Source organism: Vitis riparia, chromosome 15 (assembly GCF_004353265.1).
Source record: "Vitis riparia cultivar Riparia Gloire de Montpellier isolate 1030 chromosome 15, EGFV_Vit.rip_1.0, whole genome shotgun sequence".
NCBI classification, from domain to species: Eukaryota; Viridiplantae; Streptophyta; class Magnoliopsida; order Vitales; family Vitaceae; genus Vitis; species Vitis riparia.
Window position 1 is genome coordinate 16,809,519 of NC_048445.1, and position 26,029 is coordinate 16,835,547.

At 33.3% G+C, this 26,029-nt stretch overlaps 1 protein-coding gene across 2 annotated transcripts; it reads left to right on the plus strand.

Annotated features, from left to right (window-relative positions):
* Positions 1-25,613, plus strand: LOC117932755 (MADS-box protein SVP-like). 2 transcript variants are annotated; one of them, XM_034854084.1, is made up of 8 exons: positions 1-106; positions 600-802; positions 19,755-19,833; positions 20,716-20,777; positions 20,917-21,016; positions 21,090-21,131; positions 25,416-25,457; positions 25,549-25,613. In XM_034854084.1, exons 2-8 carry the CDS (start codon positions 621-623, stop codon positions 25,582-25,584), a joined length of 543 nt encoding a protein of 180 aa, XP_034709975.1. In that variant the 5' UTR covers positions 1-106; positions 600-620; the 3' UTR covers positions 25,585-25,613. The 2 variants fall into 2 exon arrangements, with proteins under 2 accessions (XP_034709975.1, XP_034709976.1); XM_034854085.1 differs by lacking the exon at positions 1-106 and adding an exon at positions 155-264.
* The last annotated feature ends 416 nt before the right edge of the window (positions 25,614-26,029 follow it).

Sequence of the window (26,029 nt, forward strand, 5' to 3'; positions counted from 1 at the left end):
TGGTCACTGCTCTTTCTCAATCTTTCTTTTTCTCTCTTCCAAACAATTGGTGGCTGGGAGTGTGGGGTTTGTGACCTGTCCACACAACTGGAAGCAACATAGAAAGGTAAAAATGGAATGGAAATCTAGATAGCCAATCCACTATGCTAGCTCCATCTGTGAAAATTGCAGTGCTGATCAGCCCAATGTCTTTGGAATATTGCTAGGATTTTTCTTTTTCCTTCAGCTACCGCCTGGCTCCTTCAACCTTGGTTTCTCATCCAAGTCATATCTTTGGCTTTCTTTTTCTCTCTTTAGGCTTGGTTTTAGATTCTTTGCTTAATTTGGAAATGTGCTTCTCTCTTTTCATGTATGGTCGTTCGTTTATTTTTTCTCTTATCTCACACCCACATTTTTTTTTCTCTCTTTCCAAACCCCCATTTCTCTTTCTCTCACTCTATTGAATTCTCTTTGAAGTACCAGTTTGATCTGTGAAGCGTCTGATTTTTTTTCCTTATTTGTTCTCTCTCTCTCTCTCTCTCTCTCTCTCTCTCTCTACATATAAGGAGTAAAATGGTCCTTTGGTCTGATACGGATTTGTGTTGATTTTTTCTGTGAAGGTTTTGGTTGAAAATTTTCGAATGGCGCGGCAGAAGATTCAGATCAAGAAGATCGACAACACAGCAGCAAGGCAAGTGACCTTCTCAAAGAGGAGAAGAGGGCTTTTTAAGAAAGCACAGGAGCTCTCAATACTGTGTGATGCCAAGATAGCGCTTATTGTCTTCTCAGCAGCAGGAAAGCTCTTTGAGTATTCAAGCTCAAGGTTAGTTTTATCATCTCTCCCATTCCTTCTTTTTATACATAGATATATGAATCTCAGTGCATTTTGCAGGCAATCCTAGTACCCTTTCTTTAGTTGTTCGCAATTTAAATTTTTTTTTTTTATCAAGCTCAAACCCTAGTTGTCCTATGCATTTGGAAAAGCATCATCAAATCTAATAAACAAATGGATACCCTCCCAAATGCACAGTAATGTCTGAATTGTTTGGTCAGAGTGGAGAGTATTCTACTATTTAACACTGTGTTATGTTACGTATAAAAAATTAAGTTCAACATCATTCTCTATGATGTAGCTGCTTGTTAATGGTGATTGTGCTATCCTGATTGTCTTCTGCTTACCCTCATGTTTTATATATCATTTTCTCAGCTGGTTTCCCAAGATCACCTGACAGAAAAGAGAAGAAAATTTAACCTCAGAAGCATTTTTTTCCCACTCCATTGGAGCAATCAAAGCTTTACAACCAAGAAAAAATAATGTATAATTTTCTTTCCTAGACATACACATTGGAAAATAACTATACATGGTACGTTTTCTGTGAAATAGTATTTAGCTTAGGGCAGTGTTTGATCCAATGTTCTTGGGTTCATTTGAAGGCTCAAACTTTTTCAGATCTTTCAGTTTTCCTCACACAGTGGTTCTATTTCTTGCCAACTGTAAGCATGTGATAATATATGATTTGTGAGTCACATGCATGTACTGTAGTACTATTAGATATGATACTCTAGTGAAGTATGAGCTATGAATTAATATTCCTTAATAATTAATCATAATCAATAATTAAGGTTTCTTCCTGCTTTTAATTAAATTAGGCATATATCTAATTATCCTAGACTGAAGATATGGTTTTTTTTTCTAACTATCATCTTTGTGTTTTGTGTATTGTCCTTCATTTTGACAAGGTGCTGGTTTTCTTCCTACTGACAATCATTAAGATGATTTTGTAAGGAATAAGAGGGATTAGGGAGACAGATGGAGCTTGAAAGAGCATCCTTTGTTGGGTAGATGTCACAGAATAATTAGTTGGCTAAGCTTGGGTTTGAATTGGTCCCATGATTAGCTTGGGTTTGACTTGACTTTAAGAAACCTATTATTTTTGTATACCTAATCCGAGTTTGAGCTCTGTGAGAGGTAAAAGCTTGGGAAATCAATGCCATATTAGATACTGTAGGGCTTTGAAAAAGGAGTTTTACATCCAAGGAGTTTTACACGGAGAAGAGATATATACATTTATGAACATTTACATACAGTTCTCTCAGCTTTTGATCTATGAACTTTTGTTTTTGTAAAGGTAGTCTCCTTACAAAAGAGAAAGTACTACAAATGCTCAACAGTGAGATTACAACATATCATTGCATTAAATCTCATTACTTCATTGTACTACCTTGGATAGCTTTGAAACTAGGATGTATGAAAAATACTGAAAATAGCTTCAAAATTTGGCCACACATGCATGGAAAAATCAGTCCAAAAAAAAATCAGACAATAAGTACTGCATTTGTCCAATTACATGCATGTTTGTTGTGTGTATATATAGACTGGAGTGTGCTAAAAGCCTAGGTGCCATTTGCGAAGTTTACTTTCTTGTTTTTTCTCATTTGGTTGATTTAGCAGAGAAGATTGGTGAAGGTAACAGGAAGTTTGAAGCTTTCCTGAACTCTTGTTGTTTAGTTGATGAGTGAAGAGATTCAGAAAAGAAGTTCAACTCAAATTTGAAGGGAAAATTTTCCCTAGACAATTTAAGCACCATAGTTAATTAGCATAAGGTATATATGCAGAAATGCCTGCTTACACAAACAAAGAAAAAAATAAAGGAATAATCTCCTCTTTCTTTGTTTCTGTTCCTCTTTCATTTTCCTTTTCTTTCCCTTATTTAGTTATGAACCAAAATTTTCAAACAATGATGAATATTTTCATTTAGATTATAAGAAATTTATACAAAACGACAACATAGAGTAGTACCATTCTGTAAACTGTATTGAGAAACTATATAGACCATCAAAATCATGTGTGTACAGCCCTCTAACAACTGATGATTAATGAGCTTGCTAACAGTCTCTAATAAATAATCATAAAGTTCTTGAGAACATAACTTGGTAATAGTTTTATGATTTTAATCATTAAGCTTCTACCGATCACTTTGTATTGAAGCATACAGCTATTGCAGGAAACCTCAAAGCCAGAAAATCATGCCAAGCTTGGCTGATTCTGTTACCTGATCAGTCACAAAGTCATTCTCAAAATCCATAAAATCATGCCAAACTTGGCTGCTTCTGTTGTCTGATCAGTCATTAAGTCATTACAGCCTCTGACTTCCATTTCAATATTTATCCCAAAGGGCTTCATCACTTGTATGTCATTGTAGCCAAAACTATGCATACCCTACCTTCATTTTCTGTTCTTGTAGTTTACTCATCTTAATTTCTTCTCCTAAACCAATGCTTTGGATTCTAACCCCAAAATTTCTTCATTCTCCCTTGCCTTGAAAAATATTTCTCAGTCAGATCTCCATCAAACTTGAATAGCATATCCACATAGTTTAGAGTGATGGCATCAAGAAAGTCTTTTGAGAACATATCTAATGTACAGCCTCCTTTTCACCATTGCCAACTACATTGCCAACATATTTCATAGAATCAATAAATGACTTGATAAAAATTAGTTTGTGAAGAGTTGCATGAACTTGATCTAGAGTACTTGGGAGCTCAAATACCTTCAGCATCCCTATGGCAAAAGAGGTAATCAATTAATCGTCCTTTCAGCTGTTATACCAACAATCCGTAGCCTCGAAACCCTGTCTTTGTAATAAATTAGAAAATCTGATGAAAGGGGAGATGCTGGCCTTCAACTTTGCTGTTATTCGGTAACAATCATTCATGCTTGCTCTTCCAAATGTTGTTTTTGTTGGCAGCTCAAACCTACTAGATATATTCCAAAACATACATGTGATAACAGCTGTTTTGCTGAAAGCTCTTCTACATGATTTTTTGTTAAGTATTGCCAATCCAAAACTCCTACACTAAGGCAACCGCTCTTTATCTTTTCTGACTTATTACACTTTTTAGAGCATTAAGAAGTAATTAGCATGCTGCGTGTCTTTGTTCTTATTACAAACTTCTTTGCTTACCCAGAAAACTTTGATCTGCTAGCTGTTTACAACAAAAGAAGGGGTTCCTTTTCTGCATCTATTAAAATTTCAGTTGCCTTTTGAAACTCTGAAAATACCATATAGATGCAAAAAGGGACACTACTACTGTCACATGTGAATCAGTTGATGGAGTAGCCACTTGTCACAATTATCCAAGATTTCATAGAGAAGTTATTTGAAAAAAATGTCATAAAATTAGGCATGGCACCACAATTGTTGTCTTTCACCACTCGTATTCAAAAATTACATTGTAGATATTCACACTTAACAAGGCAGAAACTTGTAACAGCAAAAATATAGAAACTCCTATTAATAAAATATAGAAATCTTTTAGTACTCAACTACTTAAATATAGAAACTAAATCAACTACTCGAAATAAAATGTTTTCTTTGACTTTTAGAAAGTAAATCTAATTATAATATTTAGAAGCTTTCTAAATCAAGTTTAACTTTCCAACATGCTCCCTTAAACTTGATTTATAATTCTAAGTAACATCCTTAGTCTTCTAAAATTTTTAAACTTGAGAAGCTTTGTAACATATCCACAATTTGATCTTAAAACTTTGAAAATTTTAATTGCACTTCATCTTTCACTAAAATAATATCTTGTATTGATGAGCTTGCTTCAATCATGGAAATTAGGATTTTTTTTGTACATTGCAATAAATGATTTCTTGTTCACCTAATCAATGCCTTGTTATTGCTCATGTCTCTTAGCCACCAATTTTTCTTTGTATCTATCTACTTCTCTATTTACATTCTTCTATGTCTCTTATATTCATCTTATTCTAATTGCCTTTTTCCCTTTTGGAAGAGGTATTATTTCTCATTGACATTCGTCTTTATTGTTTTTATTTTCTCGTCCATAGCCTCTTTTCATCTTTTATTTTGAATTATTTTTTCAAAACATATTGGTTCCCTTTTGGAAGAGGATTAGACTGTTTTGATTTTTTGTTACCTCAAATCTCTTGTAAACTTCGAAAATGTGTTGTCCTTTCGTTTAAGTTTTTCAATGAAGATGATGTTGTTAGAACTTCAATGATGGAGGTGTTGTTGAAGGAGGAGTAACAATCTCTCGCAAGCTTTCTCTAGTTTATTCTTCTTCTTCATAGAGGGGAGGAATATCGTAGTTATCTTCTTGAGCACCCTAATTTTATGTTTCACTTTCATTAAACGTGATATCTCAACTAATAATAATATTTCCATTGTTTGGATTGTAGAACATGTAGTCTTTGGAGCTTTAGTCATAATCAATGAAAATATTTTTTTGCTCTTGTCATTTGATGTAAGTTGCTTTTGATCTAGAACATGACCATATGCAATACCTTCAAACATTCTCAAATGTGAAATACTCAACTTTCTTTCATTTCAAGCTTGTTATGATGTTTTATTCCTTACACTTCAATTAGAAAAATGATTTAATAAATAAACCACTTTAGCATAAAATTCTTTACTCATCTTCTTATTTTTCTTTCAACTACATCACTTTGTTGTGGAGATTATGGAACTGTTAAAGGTTGACAAATCTCATGATTTTCACAATATTTTTCAAATTCTTTTAATGTCAATTTAACTCCTTTATCACATCTCAATGTCTTTATATTATAGTCACTTTCCTTTTCTACAAGTGTTTTAAATTCCTTAAAAGCATTAAATACTTAAGATATTTCCTTGAAAAAATGTACTCATGTTTTTCTTCTAAAATCATTCATAAAAAGTAAAAAAATGTTTTTGATGAATTGGGTCCATACATCTAATGAATGAGCTTTGAGGTCCTTTGCTCTTGTCATTGCTTCCTTTGAAAAACCCTTTTTAGGGACGTTTTCCAAGTAAGCATCCTTCACCTAATTGATTCAGGGGATATATTGAGGTCAATCCTTTCACTATATTTTCCTTGTTCAACAATTTTAAACCTCCAAAATTAGATTTTCAAATCTTAAGTATCAAATTCTAGAAGAATCATTGACATAGGATTTTAGATATTTTACATCATTTTGAATGTTTAATAAAAATATTTTATTTTTTTAATCATAGACACATTCATAATTAAATTGACATGTTGATTTCTTATCGAGAGACTTTGATTTTTCACATGAATATTATATTCATTTTTTTAAGAGTTGACCTAAACTTAATGTATTATTTTTCATATTGGGCACATGGTAAACATTTGAGATAAATTGATGTTTTTTATGTTTCAAATGAATTAAGATTTTATCTTTACCGTTTACTAAAATTTTGGATGCATCTCCAAAATAAACATGGCAACTTTTTGATTCATTCAGTTCCACAAACATATTTTTGAATCCACACTTATGATTGTTTACTTTGATGTCAAGATATCATGTGTTTTTCTCCTCATTTTCTCTTTTATATGCCAATAATACAATAGCTTCTCATTGATTTTTCTTTTCAATATAGTTGATTTGCCTTTCCTTATTGTTAGTGGCACTTCTATATTGATAAGCATAATGACCTTAGTTTTTATCGTTATAACATTGAATTTTGGATTTATCATACTATTGCCTTTCATTTTATCTTGAGTTGCATCATTTTCCATTCCCTCTCGAGGAATATGAGTTTTGGTTTGTTCCTTCATGTTTGATGAATTGAAACCATCTCTTCCTCTATTGCCTTGATCACGTCCACACCACGTCCACAATTATTTTGACTTATTTTATTAAGATTTTCTTCATGCTCTTTTATTGGCTTCTATTATTAAGAGTTGATATAAACTTAATATATTATTTTTCTTGTTAGGCACATGGTAAATGTTTGAGATAAATTGATATCTTTTATTTTCAAATGAATTAAAATTTTATCTTTACCTTTTATTGAAATTTTGGATGCATCTCCAAAAGTAACATGGTCACTTTCTGATTCATTAAATTCCACAAATCTATTTTTGAATCCACGCGTATGATTGTTCGCTTTAATGTCAAGATACCATGTGTTTTTCTTCTCATTTTCTCTTTAATATGCGAACAATACAGTAGGTTCTTCTTGATTTTTCTTTTCAACATGGTTGGCTTGCCATTCCTTATTGTTAGTGGCACTTTTATATTTATAAGTATTATGAACATATATATATGTATATATATATATATATATATATATATATATATATATATTTACAATTATAATATTAAATTGAGGACTTATCATACCTTCTTGTCTCATTTGTCTTGAGTTGAGCCATCTTTCAATCCCTTTTAAGCGATATGAGTTTTGGTTTGTTCCTTTATTGTTTGATGAATTGAAACCATCTCTTCCTCAATTGCCTTGACCACATCCACAACTACGTCCATGATTATTTTGACTTCCTTTATTAAAATTTACTTCATTCTCTTTTATTATAAGTTTTGTTTGGAGAACCTGTTCTAATTTTTCTTTGTTCTTCTTGTTCAATCTCTCTTCATAGGCTTGTAATGATATTATAAGTTGATCAATGGTCATAGAATCTAAATCTTTAGATTCTTCAATGGCCATAATAATATATATAATCAAACTTCAAATCTAAAGATTAAGTATTTTTTCAATCACACGTTTAAACTTTCACTTTAATTTTCCTTTTAATAAATTTACAATAGTCAATACTTTAGAAAAAATAATTGGAGATTAATTATGATACTTTCATGTACAAACCTTTAAGTTCTCCTTTAACAGTTTCAGCACGAACTTTTCACACCTTATCAACTATATTTTGATATATCTCTCTTGCTTCTTTGGAGATGCTTGTTCTTAAATCTTCTTAGAAGTAACTTTATCCATTGCTTCATAGATGATGGTGAGAGCTTTCTTGTCTCTCTTTCTTATATTTTTCAAAAAATCCATTTGATTTGGGGATAGAGTTGTTTCATTTGATGACTCTTTGTAACTTTTCTCCACAACCTCCCATACATCTTGTAAACCAAACAAAACTTTCATCGTAATACTCTAATTATCTTAATTGTTTTTTATGAGTTGGGGACTTGAAACAGATATATTCCACTTGCTATTTTTTTTGTATGACTGATTCTAGTCTTTTGAAGTAATAGTGTTGAAAGAGAAAAACAAACAATTACATAAAGGAAGATAAAAAATCAAGGAGAATTACAAATTTACCACCTTCTACCACTTTTGTTTAAATGTTACATCATCTTTTGTTTATATATACTCAAGTTTAACAAAATAAAAATTCCTAATAATAAAAATATACAAATTTCTAAGTAAAAATAAAATCCTTTTAAGATTCAACTACTTAAATATAAAAACCAAATCAATCACTAAAATTAAAACGTTCTTTTTAACTTTCAGAATCCAAATCTAATTTTAGCTTTTAGAAACTTCTTAAATCAAATTTAACTTTCTTACACTGCTTTGGCATGTGAATTAGTTGATGCAGTAGCCACTTGTGACAATTATCTAAGATTTCATAGAGAAGTTATTTGAAAAAATGTCACAAGAATTAGGCATGGCACCACAATTGTTTGTCTAAACATTCTTATACAGAATGAGTATTCAATCCATGAGGAAAGGTGATAATTAAGAAGCTTTTTCTGGTCTATTAATTTTGTACTAAAAGTGCTAATCTTATTCATTGTGGAACCTGGGAGCCACCCCTTATGATATGTATTGTTTTTAATATTGTATCATTTTATTGAACAATATTACTCATACATCACTTGGTTTCATCCACTGGAAGACACAATTCAGATGCTTCCACATGCTTTTGTTGTTTAAACACAAAGGCTGAAAGCATCTTTTGCAAATCCTCTTCAAGATGATGGTGCTGTGAACTATTGCTCTTTCATTGCATGTGAAATTCCTTATCCCATTTTGCATTTGTCCTATGGGTACTGCCCATGCTGTGCTTTTATTCTTTAAACTGATGAGTCTCATGAGATGTTATAATTTGGTTCCATGTTCACATTTCAATTTGGATTAAATTAATTCTAAATAAAATTTTGTCTTCTCCTAATCATAATTTCCAATTTATCTTATTTTATTTGTTATTATTTTTAATTGCTTATTGAAGGAGAGAAATTATGCTTTGCTTAATTCTTATTTGACTTCCCAAAAAATTTAATTAATTAAATCGAATATTCACATAATTGATTTGTGCAAATAGTGGGTATAATGCTATTTTAGTGAGACCAAGTACATAAATGAGTTCATATATAGTGGATTTATTTCATTACAAAGAGGCTAGTATGTTAATATTATGAGTTCTATTAATTAAAGCATCTAAAAAAAAAAAGGTGTTCAATCTTATATAATGGCATTCACTTTTCATATATCTCACCAAAGATAATGTAGTGTAGATCTATGTGTAGAAGAATATGATTAAATTTGGATGGCATTACATGTAATTTATAATTGGGATAAAAATATTCGCAGTTGTTCTAACTATTTATAATTTAAATCTATCTCACCATGATTTATATGAGCTCGGCTTTTATGTGGTACTTGAATTTGAGTCTATAATAGAAACAAAAATATTTTCTATTTAACATTCCTTAAAATTACCTCGGTCAGATTGTAGAAATACCCTATCTTCTATTTAACACTCATGCATGATCATTCTGAACAATGATTAGTAATCTGCTATCACTCTTGTTGTCGATCCTTCACCTTGTACCTACAAGTTATCCGTCTTGTTAGCCCCCTCACCAGTAGACCACAAGACAAAGGTTGTAAGCCAAAGGCTATTTTTTTATCATTCCAGAGGGCCCCCTTTCTCTCCTCTTTTTCTGTTTTGAATTTTGACTCTGGAATCCAAAGAAACTGCAATGTTTTTAGAAGGGTCCAAACAAATGACAATGTTTGAGTCCTGATTCGGTCAGATGACCTTTTTTTTTATTGGTCCAGTTCTTGGATGTGCATCTGTAGTGCAACCTTTCTGCTATGGAGGCTTGTTTCTCACTCCCTTGCTTGTTCTAAAACTGGGAGTTCTCAGAAACAGGTCCACCCTGAAAAAAGACTGACACATTTAATCGGATGAAACACCAGTATACTCCTGCATTTCTGTTCATTTGTATGATTAACCCACAGCTTGTATTTCCTGGATGATGTCTTCCATGCATGATTTGAATTTCAAGACCTTCCTTTGTATTAAAATAACATTGATGTTTGCCCTAGCTCATCCTTGGATGAAAATATTTTGTCTGGATGCAGATGAATATATATCCCTCCAGGCCTCAATTCTACAGAAACCTTCAATTTAGTTGTTAACCCTTCTATAGTTCTTGATGGGCACTTCCACAAACACCACTTACTTCACTGTGAATCAAACATTGAGCCCTTACAGTTTTCATCAAGCATCTCAACTCTTTACAGAAATTTGCAATGACTGATCTTGGAGACAACCTTTTTCCCTTGGGGATTGGAGGTCTAGCTCTTTTGGTGATCCTATTTCATCCCAAACCAAGTACACCAAGTAAGTCAGATGAACTTGCCAACATAAAATGCCCCCCAGACAAATGTTATTTCATAAAACATCAAGCTTGCTTATGTTGACCACTTTTTAAGACTTGTCCTTACTGCTACCATTTGTTAGAGTATCAGACTGACACTTGCAAAGATTGCATGCAAACTAACTACTTGTACATATGCTTTGACATTGCTAAGGAAGTCATAGTTAGTTCCATAACAAGTGTACATTACGACCTGTAGCTGTTAGAGACTTATCTTTTGTCCCAACAGATTAGATGAATGTCAAAGTGATCATACGTGTATCTTCCAATATTATTTTCTTAATTTGTACTTGCTTTTGATATTCTTGTTCGAATTTTCTATAGGAAATTGTAATAGCCCATCTAAATATGATGTTTGTTTTTTATTGTAAATGTTGTATGTTATCGAGGATGTGAAAATTGTCTATAACATCATAGCAAGGTTTATTGAATTTTTTTGAAGTTTTGAATGGAGAATTGAGTTTTTTGGTTGTATGCCTAAAATTTGTTTATTACATCAAGAAAAGTTTAAGGTTGTCAGCAATTTCTTATTTTAACGGGCCTCTTAATGGAGAATTGAATTGTTTCCTACATAAGTGCTTGCCGAGACATGACTTGTGTCACTACTAGTCTTTTGTATGTATAATGAACCTTAGTAACCTTAGGTTAATCAGAAGAATATGTACTGCAAAAGGATCACATTACTTCAGTCAATGTAGTTGGCTGTACTGGTAGCACAAGTCCACCATCATTTTTGATCTTTTAACATATAGATGGAATCATCTCCAAAACCTAGCCTGCAGCAATGAACTCTTACATGCAAACAAATTAGTTTTCACACTCTGGTATAAAGAGTCTTTTAATAGAACATATAGACAAGGGCTGGATGGGACCTTTGAGGAACAATTTTTTCATGCATTATTCATAAGTAAACTACAATTAAGAGAAGAGCTGCAATGAGATAGCACTAAAACACATGCTGGGAAGCTTCAAGGGGTTTATTTTAGCTATATTCTGGCCTCTAAACTCAAAACCTTGGAGATGGACCTAAAAGCTTGGAACAAAGAGGTTTTTGGTAGTTTCGTAGTTAGGAAGGAATTGGTGTTTTTTGAATTGAAAGGAGAGGTAAGCTAAGCACTTTGTTGAAGAGGATGAGGCTAGAAGGGTGGTAGTGGAAGAATAAGCTGGCTATGCTGGGAAAAAAAGAAAAAGAAAAAAACTTCTCATAGGCAGAAGTCTGGAGAGTTTGGTTGAAGGAGGAGAATAGAAAGACCAAAATTTTCCCCAAAATGGCTGATGTTCATAGAGGAAGCAATTATATGACTAGAACAAGAGTGAATGGTTTTTGGCTCATAGAGGATGTTGAAATTAAGGAGGTGTCTAATTCCTTTCAAAGTCTCTTATCTAATCTAGGGATTAGGGACCTAGTATCAATGGGACATCCTTCGATACTTTATGGATAGAGGATTCAAGGGGTTATAGCTGTCTTTTCATGATCAGAGAAAGATGCCTTCTTTCACTTTATCCTAGTTGTTTAGGAATAAATCTCCTGTGCTGCAAGAGAGATTTCAGAAAAGACTAGCTATGCATAAACAAAAATTCTTATCTATCATGCTAATTTACTTATGTCATAGTTTGAAATTCCAAGAAAGGTAAGTTGAGACTTGGGAAAATTCAAAGAGATTTTCTTTGGAAAGGAGGAGGCCTTGAGAAAAAGTTTCACTTGATAAAATAGTCGATTGCTTGCATGAAAAGAAGGAAGATAGACTCAGAATCAAACATATTTGTCCTTAGCAAGACTCTTCCTAGTGAGTGGAGCTGGTGGTTTACTTCAAAAATAGAGCCCATATAGAGATGAGTTATTATTAGGAAGTCTATGAAGAAGTTGGCTGTTCGTATTCATGTAAAGTGAGGGATGAGTTTGAAGTAGGGTTATAGAAGGCAATTAGGATGGGTAGAATATTTTAAAAATATAACTTGTTTTATTGCGGAGTATTAGAAGGATATGTGATGTGGTGATTCAGCTTTGAGCACTTATTTTTTCTCACTATATGCCATAACCAACACAAATGATTCATGGATTTCAGGTATGTGGAGATGTTGAAGAATTTGTTGCTTGAAATAATTCCATGATTGAAAGTTGGGAAAGTATCAAAGACATTTATTTTGGTCTTGCAAGGGAGATCAATTTGAAGGGATAGTGAGAAAAAGGTCAGTGGGATAAATTCAAAGAGCAGAAAATTCTCAATCAAAGCCTCATATTCTTTTTTTGAGTTTAAGGTAAAATAGATTTTTCATATTAAATAGTTTGGAATTCTTAGGTTCAGATAAAAATAGGGTTCTTCAATTAGGAAATAGCTTGCGGGAAGATTGTGACCTTGGATCAGTAAAAAGAATAAAAGACAACGGACCTGAATTAGAGTAAGTTTTATCTTTGCCAATATGAAGAAAAATCATTTTATCACAATCTCATTCAATGTACTAAACCAAGATTCTTATGAAAACTCGTATTCTCTTTGTTGGGTAGAAAGTAGTTGTTGCCTTCTCTTGTAAGAGAGATTGATATTTTAAATTGGTATAGAACTTTTGTAGGGAAGAAGTAAACGAAGGCATGGAGGGCTGCAATTTTTGTGCTTAATTTGGACATTTTGAAAGGAGAGAAAGCAAATTATTTGAAAGTGGATCCAATGAACCAAGCTCGCAAACTCTAATTTTTTTTTTCTACCCTTTTACTCTAGGCAAGAAAGTACAAGAAAGCTTATAGATGAGACTTTATTGTCTATGATAAATTTTGTTGATTGATTTGTTACTTAGCAAATGGAGTAAGTTTTTCCCCCTTTTTTTCTCTTTTGCTTTGTGGCTTTTTTTTTTTTTTTTGCACCATTGTATTTGTCTTATTTACTAAATGTTGTTATTAATTTTTTTTTTTTGTCTAGAAAAATATTACCATGGAAATTTTATATAATGTCTCAAATATTAGTATGAAAATGTTATAAAGTTATTAGGAATATTTATATAAATATTTTAGGTTATGAGATGGAGATAGATTTATGAAGATTATATTATAAAGCAATGAGCTCATGGTTTAAGGTGTATATTCAAGGAGTAGAAAAACATGGGATGTTTCAAACCCAATATTATTGTTGTTTAGTTTTTATCCTTTATAATAGAGTGGAATTATCACTTTCATCCGTGCATGTAGGAAAAGTTGGAAAACCTTCTGTATCTTTGCATATATATTATTTTATCTTTGTTTTTTTTTTTGTATCAATATGTTGGTATTAAAACTATAGCCTACACAATTGGTACAACCAAAATTTTAACTCCTCAAATGAGACTAAAAGGGAAAAGAGAAATTCATCATTTCTCAAGCTCATTTTCAAAACTATCAGGGGATCTTATTCTAATGAACTTTTCTGGAATTGATTCAAGATATCGAAATTGTGAAATACTTTGTATCCGTGTAAGTTTTAATCACTTAGATTGTTTGTATGTATATTCAATTGGAGAAAAGTTGAGAATTGGCCTTAATAACAATTAATGACCTGATTGATGGAGAATAGTATCTTAACAAAGGAGCCACTGCACATATAGCAAATGTTCTAGGTAATCTCAGCCACTTCATGGATAAGGTTTTTTCACCTACTTCTTCTTCATGTTCTCTCCTCAATATATTAGAGAAAATCTTTTATCTATATCCAATTTTCTATTGATAATAAATGTTTATTTTTCTTCTATTGTTATATCTATATCAACAAGCAATGAGGAAGATTCTAGGAAAAAGATGCAACAAGGAAATCTATGTTTGATTGACCCATTTCTTTAATTTTATTTTAAAAGTAACTTTTACACTGTTTGGTTTTGAAAATTTTGAGGTAAAATATAAGAAAAATAAAATAGAGAGGAAAAGTAGAAGGAAAGAAAAAGAAAAAATAGATTTAAAGTCGATCAATTATTTTTATATGCTTTCTCAAACTCATTTAACTTATTTTTCTCCATTATATACAGATTAAATAATTAAAATATACGAATTTCTAATTAATTTGAATTATATTTGATTTTCTTTCGTATTTTTCATAATGAAAGGAAATATGAGAAAATTATTTTTTTTTTCATTTTTTTTTCCTTAATACTTTTCAAGAACCAAACATAGTCTTAGTCTAGGGGTGGTATTCGTGTTTGTGGGTTGTATTCATATCATGTCAAAACTTAGGTATTCTATTACATAGGTCAATCTAAACCTAACATGAGTAATAATTGTATAAAAAATATAGACCCAAATGTTATCTAATTATTAAACAGGTAACACGTTTGTATAATTCCTTTAACCCATTTGATAATCTGGTCCTATTTAATAATTAGGTAAAGTTAGGTCTCATATATATCTATATGATTTATGTCTTAATCAAACATGCTTATAACTTAATTGACATATTTATTTAAAAACAAATTTAAAATGAGGTACATATGAATTAAATAGTTTAAAAATATAAATAGGTTAATCAATAAGATTATTCAATGGATCATTTCAGGTCAAATTTGTATCATATAGGTTGATAAAAAAAACTACTTATTTAATAAATGAGTTATACAAGTCAACACGAATTTGACCAAAACCCATTTCTAATCAACCCAAACTCGTAACAATCATGTTGAGTTCGAATTGTGTTGACAAATCGTATCATTTTTGTTGATGATTTTGTGATTTTTGTTAGTTTTATCCTATATAATACACATCTTATTTTCCTTTTTGGTTTCTTATATTTCAATATTTTGTAGTAGATTGAGATCGCCGTATACATGTTTGTTTCTTGGATGACATGTATTTAATTAGTTGTGTGGTTTCCTTTGGTTTTTAGCCTTTCTTTTTCTTATCTATGATGACCGCTAGTAGTACTCTCTATGCCTGCCTAGTAGTTTGTTTTTATCATTAAATTGAAATAATTAAGATGAGCAACCTATGAACGTGCTGGAGTAGATAGAGCCTTTTTTGTAAGAATTTAGGAACATCATCAGCTACCAGTCGAGCATCCTCCTATATAAGTCATCCGACATCAAATTAATATGATTTCCATGAGTCTATTCTTCAAATGAGTGCAAAATAACACGATCAACTCAATTAATAGAGCATAAGATTTTCAAATAATCATGCTTCAAAGTTGTGATAGGAGATTATTGATTTGGAAGATCAAGATACATCATCGGTATCAACATCTCGATTGAATATTGGATGATATGTAAAATAAGATAAATAAAATTTTAAAATTATAAAAAATATTATATATATATATATATATATATAGTTTTAAAAATTAATAAAAAATATTATGAAATTTAAAATTATTTAATATTTAATATTCAAATTGAAAACAAACCCAACTCTTCATTTACAAAATTCAATTAAAAAAAATGAAAAAGTTGGAATTTTATACCACAAATATTCATTAGCATTTAAAACACATTAGTAATATTCAACATATATCACACCTATCAATATTTAAAACCGTAAGAGTCCATGTATTCAAATCTCTACTTGTGAAACCCACATGAGAAGTTGGAATTTTATACCACAAATATTCATTAGCATTTAAGAGAGAGAGAGAGAGAGGAGCACCCCAGCTTGGCAGAGGCAGAGGGCTACCTCTACAGCATCCAATGAAACAAAGAGATAGAGAGATGGGAGACCAGGTTGTCAACGGAAGGGGAAGGATATGATATTTCTCGCCAGTCACCACAATGGCACCACTGACACGAAGGCATTGCAGTCCACCATTGTGAGGTTAGCGATGAAATACTCTCAACATTCCCACATGAGAGAGAGAGGAGCGCCCCGGCTTGGCAGAAGCAGAGGGCTACCTCTACAGCATACAATGAAGCAAAGAGATAGAGAGATAGGAGACCAGGTTGTCAATGGAAGAGGAAGGATATGACATTTCTCGCTAGTTACCACAATGGCACCACCGACACGAAGGCATTGTAGTCCATCCATTGTGAGGTTAGCGATGAAATACTCTCAACCTTTCTTTCTTATACACCTCAAAGACAACCACGGGTTGGATTGAAAAACTTTTCAGAGCCTTCATAGGACCATCTTTTTCATCACGTGTTTTCAATCATGGGTTCTGAAAAATTTTCCCTTTTGAAGAGAATCATTGATTTTTCAGATATTTCTAAATTTTTGTTGTTATCTCGTGTTCTTTTGCTGTTATTTTGAAGGAAAAATTTAATTTTTTAGTAATGATTTGGCAACTCGGACGACTTGGCCCGAGTCCACTCAAATGGCATGGCTGAGTCGACTTGGCCGAGTACCGAGTATCGAGTCTACCCAAGTTTAATTGATTTTTGACTAAATCTTTGTTTAAAATGGTATTAGGTATCAGACTTGGTGCAGAAAGGCCAAGTCGTATCGGACTCGGACACTTTGAACTTTGCAAAGAACAAGATAGTTGTGGTGGTAGTTGTGCAATTAGGCAGTTTTACATTTTATAGTTTCTGATTCTGATATTATATGATATGTTTGTATGCTTTCTAGAGATCTAAGTCTTCATGGTTTTGAAATTCATCATGGGTCAAACTATCTGACTAATGGAAGACCATTTTCAAAATCCTTGAGGTTGTGTGGATAGTGATTCGTTCCCAATTGGTGTCTCAGCTGATTCATGTCCTCTCAATGGTCCCTGACAGTGGTGCCATTTGATTCGTGTCCAGCTGGTGTCCCTTGATTGTGGTCCTCAGGGAGTAATCAACAAAATTTATAACCTATTACACCATGTACTAGGATAGCCTTAGCTAGCATAGCGTAGTGGCTCTAGGGTCATTCACTAGGATGGGTTTTCACTTCACAATTGATATTAATTCAAAGATGAATTGGTGCCTTTTCATTTCAAGGTTAGCTTTAAAAGAAAACATAAAGATGTTTAAACGAAAAAGGTTTGGTTTTAAACTAACCAAAAATAGTACTGATTTTACTTATAAAGAAAAGTGTTTCTTGGAGTTTAGATCACTAGGCTCAGGTTCCTCATACAAAAGGGAGAGTTCCGGTCACTTGTTTCTTTTCCTCGCATTAGAGAATTAACATATAGTTAATTCTCTAACCAGTGTGGTACAGATGCTTCCCTTTAATGAGTTCAAACACTAAATCCCTCTCACTGATGCAACTTGCAATGGCTCGTGCCTCTCACCTAGCATTTGCCATTCAAGGTGATCTTTAACCTTGGATTACCCGTCAAAAGCTCGCAAGAGATAACTAATGGATGTCTCCTTAGAGTCCAAAAGCTTACCAAGTGTAGGCTATTCTAGAAAATCCTACCTCTAAACCACCTCCCAAAGGCTCGCAAGAGATAAACAAGTGCATCTCAATGGATGGAGATCACTTGCCTTACCAAGTGTTGGCCCAGGTGATTTAAAGGCGTTTTAAGTTAACTAAAAAGATAAAAACCATTAACGGGTTACACTTTCTCTTCATTAAAAACTAAAACAACAAAACTTCCAATTTATCCATGTGGAAACTTACCCGACTTTCTTTACTCCAAGAGACAAAGAGCCTAGCCTCTCATCCTCTAAGGAAAAATCCTCAGAGTTTGGTTGGCTAGAAATAAAAAGAATGAGAAAACAAAAATATGAAGAAGAAACAGAGCAAGTGCTATGTTCGTCGATTTCATATATCTATATTCTATATATTATGTATATTCTTTACATTGGTTCAAAGATATATATAGAGAAGATATTTTCTAAGAAATATCCCAATAATATCTTTGACTGATTACAAGGAGAAAATAGAAATTTACACAAAATATCTTGAGAGAAAAAATCTAACTTAGTCGGTGGCAAATATCGAGAAGCTTCAGGAGAACACCGCGGCACTGTGCAAAATCCGGGTAATCTGAAATGTCGGCCGCATGCTCTCCGGGTCAACGCTATAGAGGATCCGGACATGCCTATCCGGGGAAGTTGAAATGCCTCTTCTCCCATCCGGATGTGAGATATCCAGATGAGGTGGAATGCCAGCCGGATAGAATTCTTCCCGTGTGCAAGGTGTAGGGACCCTCTCCCGGATGACACGGAGCGCGCAAGGCTATCCGGATCAACTCCATCCGGATTCCCCAAGAGGACATGCGCCGCCATGCTATCCGGAGAAACTCCATCCGGACGATAGCATATCCTATCCGGATATGTTGTCCGGATGGAAAAACATTGACTAAAGCGAGCAAGCCTTGCTACTTCATTCTGAAAGCCTGTCACAGCCCACGTTCCGCTGCCCTTCGATGGTGTGTTCGGACGCCCTGTCCGGACATCTTTGCCATGGATTCCAAAGAACTCTCCTCAATCTCGGATTGCTTTGGTGATCAAAAAGCTATCAAAACACCAAAACTTAACACAATTTGATTAGAATTGATTGCAAGGGTCCTTAATATGTTAATTGGGTTAAAAGGTGATAACTACTACTCAAAAGTGTTTAAAAGAGTTAATCACAAGCTATGAAATAGCACTTTTTGAGTAGTAATCAGATAGTGTTATGCTGCGTGATTCTTATTCTATAGAGGAAAATTTAATCGTTCCCATGAGGAATAGGCTTACTTTATGTGGTTTCTTATTGGTAAACTAAGGAACTTACTATCTCAAAGCCAAATTGATTGATTAATTGCAAAACATGAAAAAGGATATTTACCAAGCCTTGATAACTTGGACTATTAACCATCTTTCAAAGGGTGCCTAATATTTACCTTTTTTATTCCTTCTGTTTTTTCTTTCTCTGTGTTCTACTGTGCTATGGTCATAAGCAGCCAAAATTAATAATCTCTTCATCCATTTCAACATCTAATTGAAAACAAAACTCTTTGCGCCACTAGAGAAAATCAAACTAGAGTATTCCCACCCAATATCGGGCTATAGGGAAGCAGCCAAGCAATTTGATGATCATGGGATCTGGACACGATAACTGTATTTCCTCAACAGCCTTGTGATGAAAGAGATTATGCAACTCTCACTGCCCACCATATGTAGAAGTTGCATCAGAAGCCTTCTTTTGCTCTGGTCCATGATAAATATGGTACTGCATGCAAAGATTTGGCTCTGTAATATCAGGCTCTCTCACACCTGCATTTCTAGTTTTAGACAATGTCTGTTTTGTATTATTTTTCTTATACTAAAATGGAAATAGAAGTATTGTATAGAAATTATAATTGACAACAACATCAGCACATGGCGTTTTTAAAGCAAAAGAATAGATAGAGATAAGCAGACGTACAAAATGGCTAGTGGTGGGTACTTCCTGATATTACTTGAAAGTTCACCTTCATATATGTTCTATTCATTTTATTTATCAAGTGAATGTGCCATGCTTTTTGTTTTGAAGTGTGAGCCAGGTGATTGAAAGGCACAATCAGCATCCACAGACTCCAGAGAAACCAGAACCACCATCTCTGGAGCTGCAGGTAATATGTGGCCTCTTCTACAGTCCTTGTGTATATTAAAGTGTTCTCTGTGTTTGGACAACATAAATAAATGAACCGAAACAAAGGGAAACCTAAACTTGCTGGATAAAAAAAATTCTAAGATCATAGACAGTGTTCCCTTTAACATTTCATTATGGAAGGCATTTGATAAAGTACTTTTTCCTAATGTTTATTTGTCTCATATGTATACTTGTCAGGTAAATAGTACCTCACATAATCTCACCATATCTTTGATTTGTATCTTTACACATCTTGGTTATTTTTCATTCAAATACTTCCTAAATATTAGGTCTTGGTGTGTTTGGATTAAATTCTTTCCAATTTTCTTAACAAAATGATCCAATACATGCATGCACCTAACAGGGGGATTTGAAAAGTCCAATGCAAAGCAATATTGTTTTGTCTGAAGTTTGGTTCATTGATATCTGAAGCAATTTTAGGGAGATGACTTCTAATTGTCCCTGCAATCATATTACAACATGGTACTGCAGATGCCTTTCTTGTGAGAAAGGAACAGTGACTGCAAATATAATGCACCTGAAATTGCAACTCCAGAAAAGCCCTTAAAAGTTCTTCCTTATGGCGGGTAATGCCTTTCTTTAAACAGGGACACATCCATTCCAACCTTGACAGGAGTGGTACATGATCCTAGTTTTGTAAGATCAATTACAAGTCATTTTCTTGGGGGTTACTTGCAAGAACTTTAAGTTCTGTACTGGACCAACTAAAGTGGGAACATGATCTTTAGCTTGCATAAGATCATTTGGAATTGGTTTTTCATGGGAGTTACTTGCATGCACCCTAATTTATATTCATAGTGTATATAAATACTAAAGAATTTTCGATTGAAACTTTTTCTAGCTGGAGAACAGCACCTGTGCAGCCTTGAGCAAAGAAATTGCCCAGCAGACTCAGAGGCTGAGGTATAACAGTACAACTATTACATTACTGGGATGTACAGTAAAAAGATGCAGGGGATACATTTGATATTATCATACTTCCATTCACTTTCTCCATTACATACCACATTGTAATTCTAAGACATAATCCCATCTGCAACAGGCAAATGAAAGGAGAAGAGCTCCAGGGATTGAAAATAGAAGAATTGATTGAACTAGAGGAATTACTTGAAGCTGGTCTGTGCAGCGTTGTGGAAGAAAAGGTCTGTTTTATCGAATTATGATTATGACATTTTCTGACATACTTTAACTTGTTGAACTTTCTTTTGGTTTCAGGCTGAAAGAATTCGAACAGAGATCAGTGACCTCCAGAGAAAGGTCAAGAACCTAACTTCTAAATTTTCCAAAGCATTCCATATACAAATTTTTAGAGTAAAAGAGAAAACCGAAGAAAATGGAGACTAGCTAGTATCAGGTTTACATTGAAAAGTTTGACTTTGTGATTGGTTCTTAAGCGATGATTTCCACGATTTATGATGCTTCCTGGCTCTTTTAACCTTTTGTTAAAAGTCTTAACTAATTACTATTGCAACTGAAGTAGTGCCAATACAAGTTGCAATAAGTCTATGAAGATCAAGTTTGCTATTTGAAATAAATATTTCAAGGAAATTTGCAAAAAGAAGGTTTGAACCTGGAAACTACAACAAATTCAACAACGACGAGACCAATAAAACTCAGGAGGGACTTGGGACTTGTTGGATTACGCACACTCTGATTGTTTTGACAATAGCTCTAGGAAGGCTCAAGACGTAATTAGATTACACAAACATTTTTTTTTGGGATGTCTTGCTTGTTTGTGTACGCAAGATTTCCCAAGCCCAGGGTTTGCTAGTTTGACACCTCAAAGGGTTCCCAAGTGAAAGGGAAGATCACATGAGGGCCTCCCCTTAATAATTTTAATTTGTTGACAATAATTGTTGAAAAGTACTTGATAAAATTTAGTTAGATGCTTTGGTTAATGAACATCTTAAAAAACAAGGTAAAGTTTCTGCACTTTTTTTAGATTTTATGTAGTCAGGGTCAAGATGCATGCTTTATGCTTTCACTGTGCTTTCTGTAGAAGAAGAGATGGAAGGAATAAAAGGTATAAAATTCTTTTTTTTTTTTTCGTTTTCAGCCTATACAGTGACCCACATATATACAAAAATTCCTAACAAAAAAATTAGGAACTTTCCTAACCTAATTAAACTAGATCCTTTGTTAGGGTATTGCCTAATTTTCTTCTCAATTACAAAATTATGGTTTTCCTAATTTCATTCTTCCACACTTCCCCTCAAAGCTGGTGAATAGATGTTTTTCATTCCTAACTTGGATACACTTACTTGAAACGTTGTACTGCTTAAGCCTTTTGTGAGTATATCTGCAAGTTGGCGATTGATAGATACACAAGGAGTACAGATCAATCCACTATCTAGTTTTTCTTTAATAAAATATCTATCTATCTCTATGTATTTCGTTTGACTGTGTTGCACTAAATTATGGGCCATGTTGATTGACTAATTGCAAATTTGTTGTTGCAATGAAATCTCATTGGGTCATCCTATTTAATCTTCAAATCTTCCAAAGTGATCTTTAACCATAGTAGTTCACAAACTCCTTAAGCCATTGCATGAAATTCCATTTCTGCACTGACCTTGTCACCAAACTCTATTTCTTACTCCATGTCACCAAATTCCCACTAAGAAAGGTGCAATACCTAGTGGTTGATCTTTTGTCAACTACAAATCCAACATAATTTGCATATGTGAATGCTTCAAGTACTAGTCCCGATCTTCATTTAAATAGGATGCCCTTTCGTGGAGGCCCTCCCCTTAAGGTACTGTAGCATTGGATTAGCAGTTTGTAGAAGAACCTTTTTTGGATGTGTATGAATTGACTAATCACACTCATAGCATATGCTATATCTAGTCTTGTGTGAGAGATAAATGAGTCTTCTTACTAGATGTTGATACACCTTTCTATCTACCATAACATGTTCCTTAGCCTCTCCAAGCTTATGATTAGGATCTATTGGTGTGCTTGTTGGTTTACACGACAACTTCCCTATTTTCTTGAGAAGGTCTGTTTCATATTTTTGTTGAAAAATAAAAATTCCTTGTTTAGAAATAAAAATTTCTTACTTAGGATGTACAATCTCGATTCCTAGGAAGTATTTCAACATTCCTAACTCTTTAATCTCAAATTCCTTGGTCAAGCATTGCCTCAAAGTCTATCTCTCATTTCCATCATTTCTTGTCATGATGATGTTGTCTACATATACCAGAAGGATTGTAACTCCTCCTAAATTTGAATGCTTAACAAACAATGTATGATTTTCTTGACTTTGTTTGTATCCCATGTTTTTCATCACTTTAGGAAAACCTTCCAAACTACACCATTGGAGACTGTTTCAGCCCGTATAGAGTTTTCTTTAGTTTATACACATTTTTAATGGTTAGGTTACATCCAAATCCTAGAAGGACTTTCATATAAATCTCTTCTTCTAGATCTCCATTGAGAAATGCATTTTTTACATCAAGCTATTGTAGATCCCAATTATAATTTGTTGTCAATGATAACAAAATTATGATTGTGTTCATCTTGGAAATTGAAGCAAATGTCTAGATAATCCACGATATATGTCTGAGTGTATCCTTTAGCCACCAATCTTGCCCTATACCTCTCTAATGTCCCAACTGCTCTATACTTAATAGTATAAACCCACTTACATCCCATTGGCCTTTTTCCTGCAAGCAAATGTACCATCTTACAAGTTTTATTCTTCTCCAGGGCCTCCATTTCTACATTCACGGTTCGACTCCAATTTTCAATAGATAAAGCCTTGGATAGAGTGGTAGGGATATGAATATGGTTCAAACTTGTAAGAAAACTTTTAGGAGATGGAGACAACTTTTCAAATAACACAATATGGGAAAGTAGATACAAAGGATGTTTAGTGCATTCCTTTGTTCCATTCTTGATGGCAATAAAGAGGTTTTGATGTATGGGTTTTTCAGGCTAAAGTTCTAACTTAGTTTGTAAGGGAGGATGAGACACTGTTACCTCATTTCCAGAAGCTGATTCAAATTCTTAGACTTGTATAAGTCTTGGGATTGCAACTTTCTTCCTTGAGTACACTTTGCTAGTCATTTGATTCTTAGGTACAGGTTCAATGGACGATGACTCAGGTTCGGAGGAGGGTACAAATATTGAATCAGATACTTTAGGAGGGTCAATGAGAAAGGGATCAATGAAATAGGAATCTCGATGATTGTCTTCCTTGATGGAATCCTCCACCTAAAAATAAGGTTGGGGAAAATAAGACTCACTTTCATTGAAAGTAACATCAATTGAGACAAAAAACTTTCTAGATAGTGGATGGTAAAACTTATATCATTTTTGAGTTGAATAATATCCCATAAAAATACATTTGATTGCTCTTAGGCCTAATTTCCTCCTGTTTGAACTATGAACATGCACAAAGGACATACACCCAAATACTTTAAGAAGGAGATGGTTCGTGGTTCTCATATGAGGATAAAATAATGAGAGTATTTCCATGAGACTTTTGAAACCTAAGACTCTGGAAGGTAATTGGTTTATGAAATGTGGCGGTTAGAACAGTTTCACCATAATAAGATTTAGTCATATGTTTTTGGAACAAAAACGCTCATGTTGTATCGAGAAGGTGGTCATTTTAAATAATTCTTTCCATTAAGCCTGTATGCTGCTTGGATATTATGCAATTATCTTGTGTTGTGATCTGTAATTACACTTTTAGATTGAGTAGTGACAACAGTAGTTTTTGATATCTTGGACATTTTTCCTTCTTTTTTTTTTATGGAAAATATAAAAGAGCTCTTAGGTAAAAAAAAAAAAAAACTCACTAAAGACTACCCATAGGGCTCAGAGAACCATGTTAGCAATCCCATTGGCATTGATGTGGGATATTGGTGGCCGCAGCAGCTGTGTCGGAGGTCTAGCACTCTCGGCAGTCACAAAAGTACGTTGAAGGTCTAACACCCTTGATTTTCAACTATATTTATAGTGCAAGGAATGCCTTTAGAAGGAAAAATCTTCACTTGCAGCAATAGTGAGAAAGAGATTTAGTGTGAGGCGGAGACGTTACATGCAAGAATCCTCATTGTTGGTAGAGACAACCGGGTGACAATGAGGGTTTTGTTGAGGTCTCTGACTATTTTCACGATCAGTTTTGCTAAGGCTTTGTTTGCAACAATGGCACAATGCAAACGAGAGGCAAATTGTTAAGGTCGACAATAAAGATTGACTATGATCTCCAACTTGGTAATGAAGGCCAAAACAAAAAATATTCTTCTCTTACTAGATTCACGAGCCTAGAGCTCTAATATTATGTAGAAGAGAGATGGAAGGAATAAAAGGTATAAAATTCTTTTGTTTCATTTTCAGCCTATACAATGACCCACATCTATACAAAAATTCCTAGCTACAAAATTAGGAACTTTTTAAACCTAATTACACCAGATCCCTTTGCTTATAAGATTGCCTAATTTTCTTATCAATTACAGAATTATGGTTTTCCTAATTTCATTCTTCCACGCATGTTAATTTCTCTTATTTTCTTTATATTTAATTTTCATGCAGGGAGACCTGCTGCGGGAAGAGAATGAAAGGTTGAGAAAGGAGGTAAGAACTTTAACTATACCTTCTTTTTGCTTTTTATTTTTCGATCTTTTGTGCTTCATGTTTACAAGAATGCTAAACATTCCTTTTGCAGATGGAGAATATTTCTGAAGCACAACCTCTTCTTTAACAGGGCCACTCATCTGAATCAATCACAAATAATATTTGCAGCTTATCAGATCCTAATCAAGGCCATCACAACTCTGATACTTCTCTCAAGCTGGGGTATGTTTATTTGATATATTTGCATGTCAAATCTGAGATCTTATTTCTATTCAAAACAGTCAGTAGTATTGCCTATGCATATGCATTTTTTATAGGTAAAGGAACATGTGCCCATGCATGAAACTTGACTGCACTGTGAAATACTTTGGAAATTTAAATTTTTGAGATTAATGTTATGTTTGGTTCCCGGAAATTACCAAGGAAAGAAAAAAAATACCAAAGAAAATGATTTTTTTGTGTTTGATTATACTGTAAAAAAATATGAAAAAACATTAAATACAATTAAAATTAGTTAGAAACTTATGTATATTTCAATTATTTAATCTCTAAGGCTATGTTTGGTTTTCGAA

Bases quoted from the DNA above. Each gene is read 5' to 3' on its own strand.
- LOC117932755 (XM_034854084.1), top strand. From the start codon at position 621: ATGGCGCGGCAGAAGATTCAGATCAAGAAGATCGACAACACAGCAGCA. The intron at 803-19,754 runs GTTAGTTTTATC...TTTGTTTTGAAG, and splicing joins TTTGAGTATTCAAGCTCAAG to TGTGAGCCAGGTGATTGAAA. The intron at 25,458-25,548 runs GTAAGAACTTTA...TTCCTTTTGCAG, and splicing joins ATGAAAGGTTGAGAAAGGAG to ATGGAGAATATTTCTGAAGC.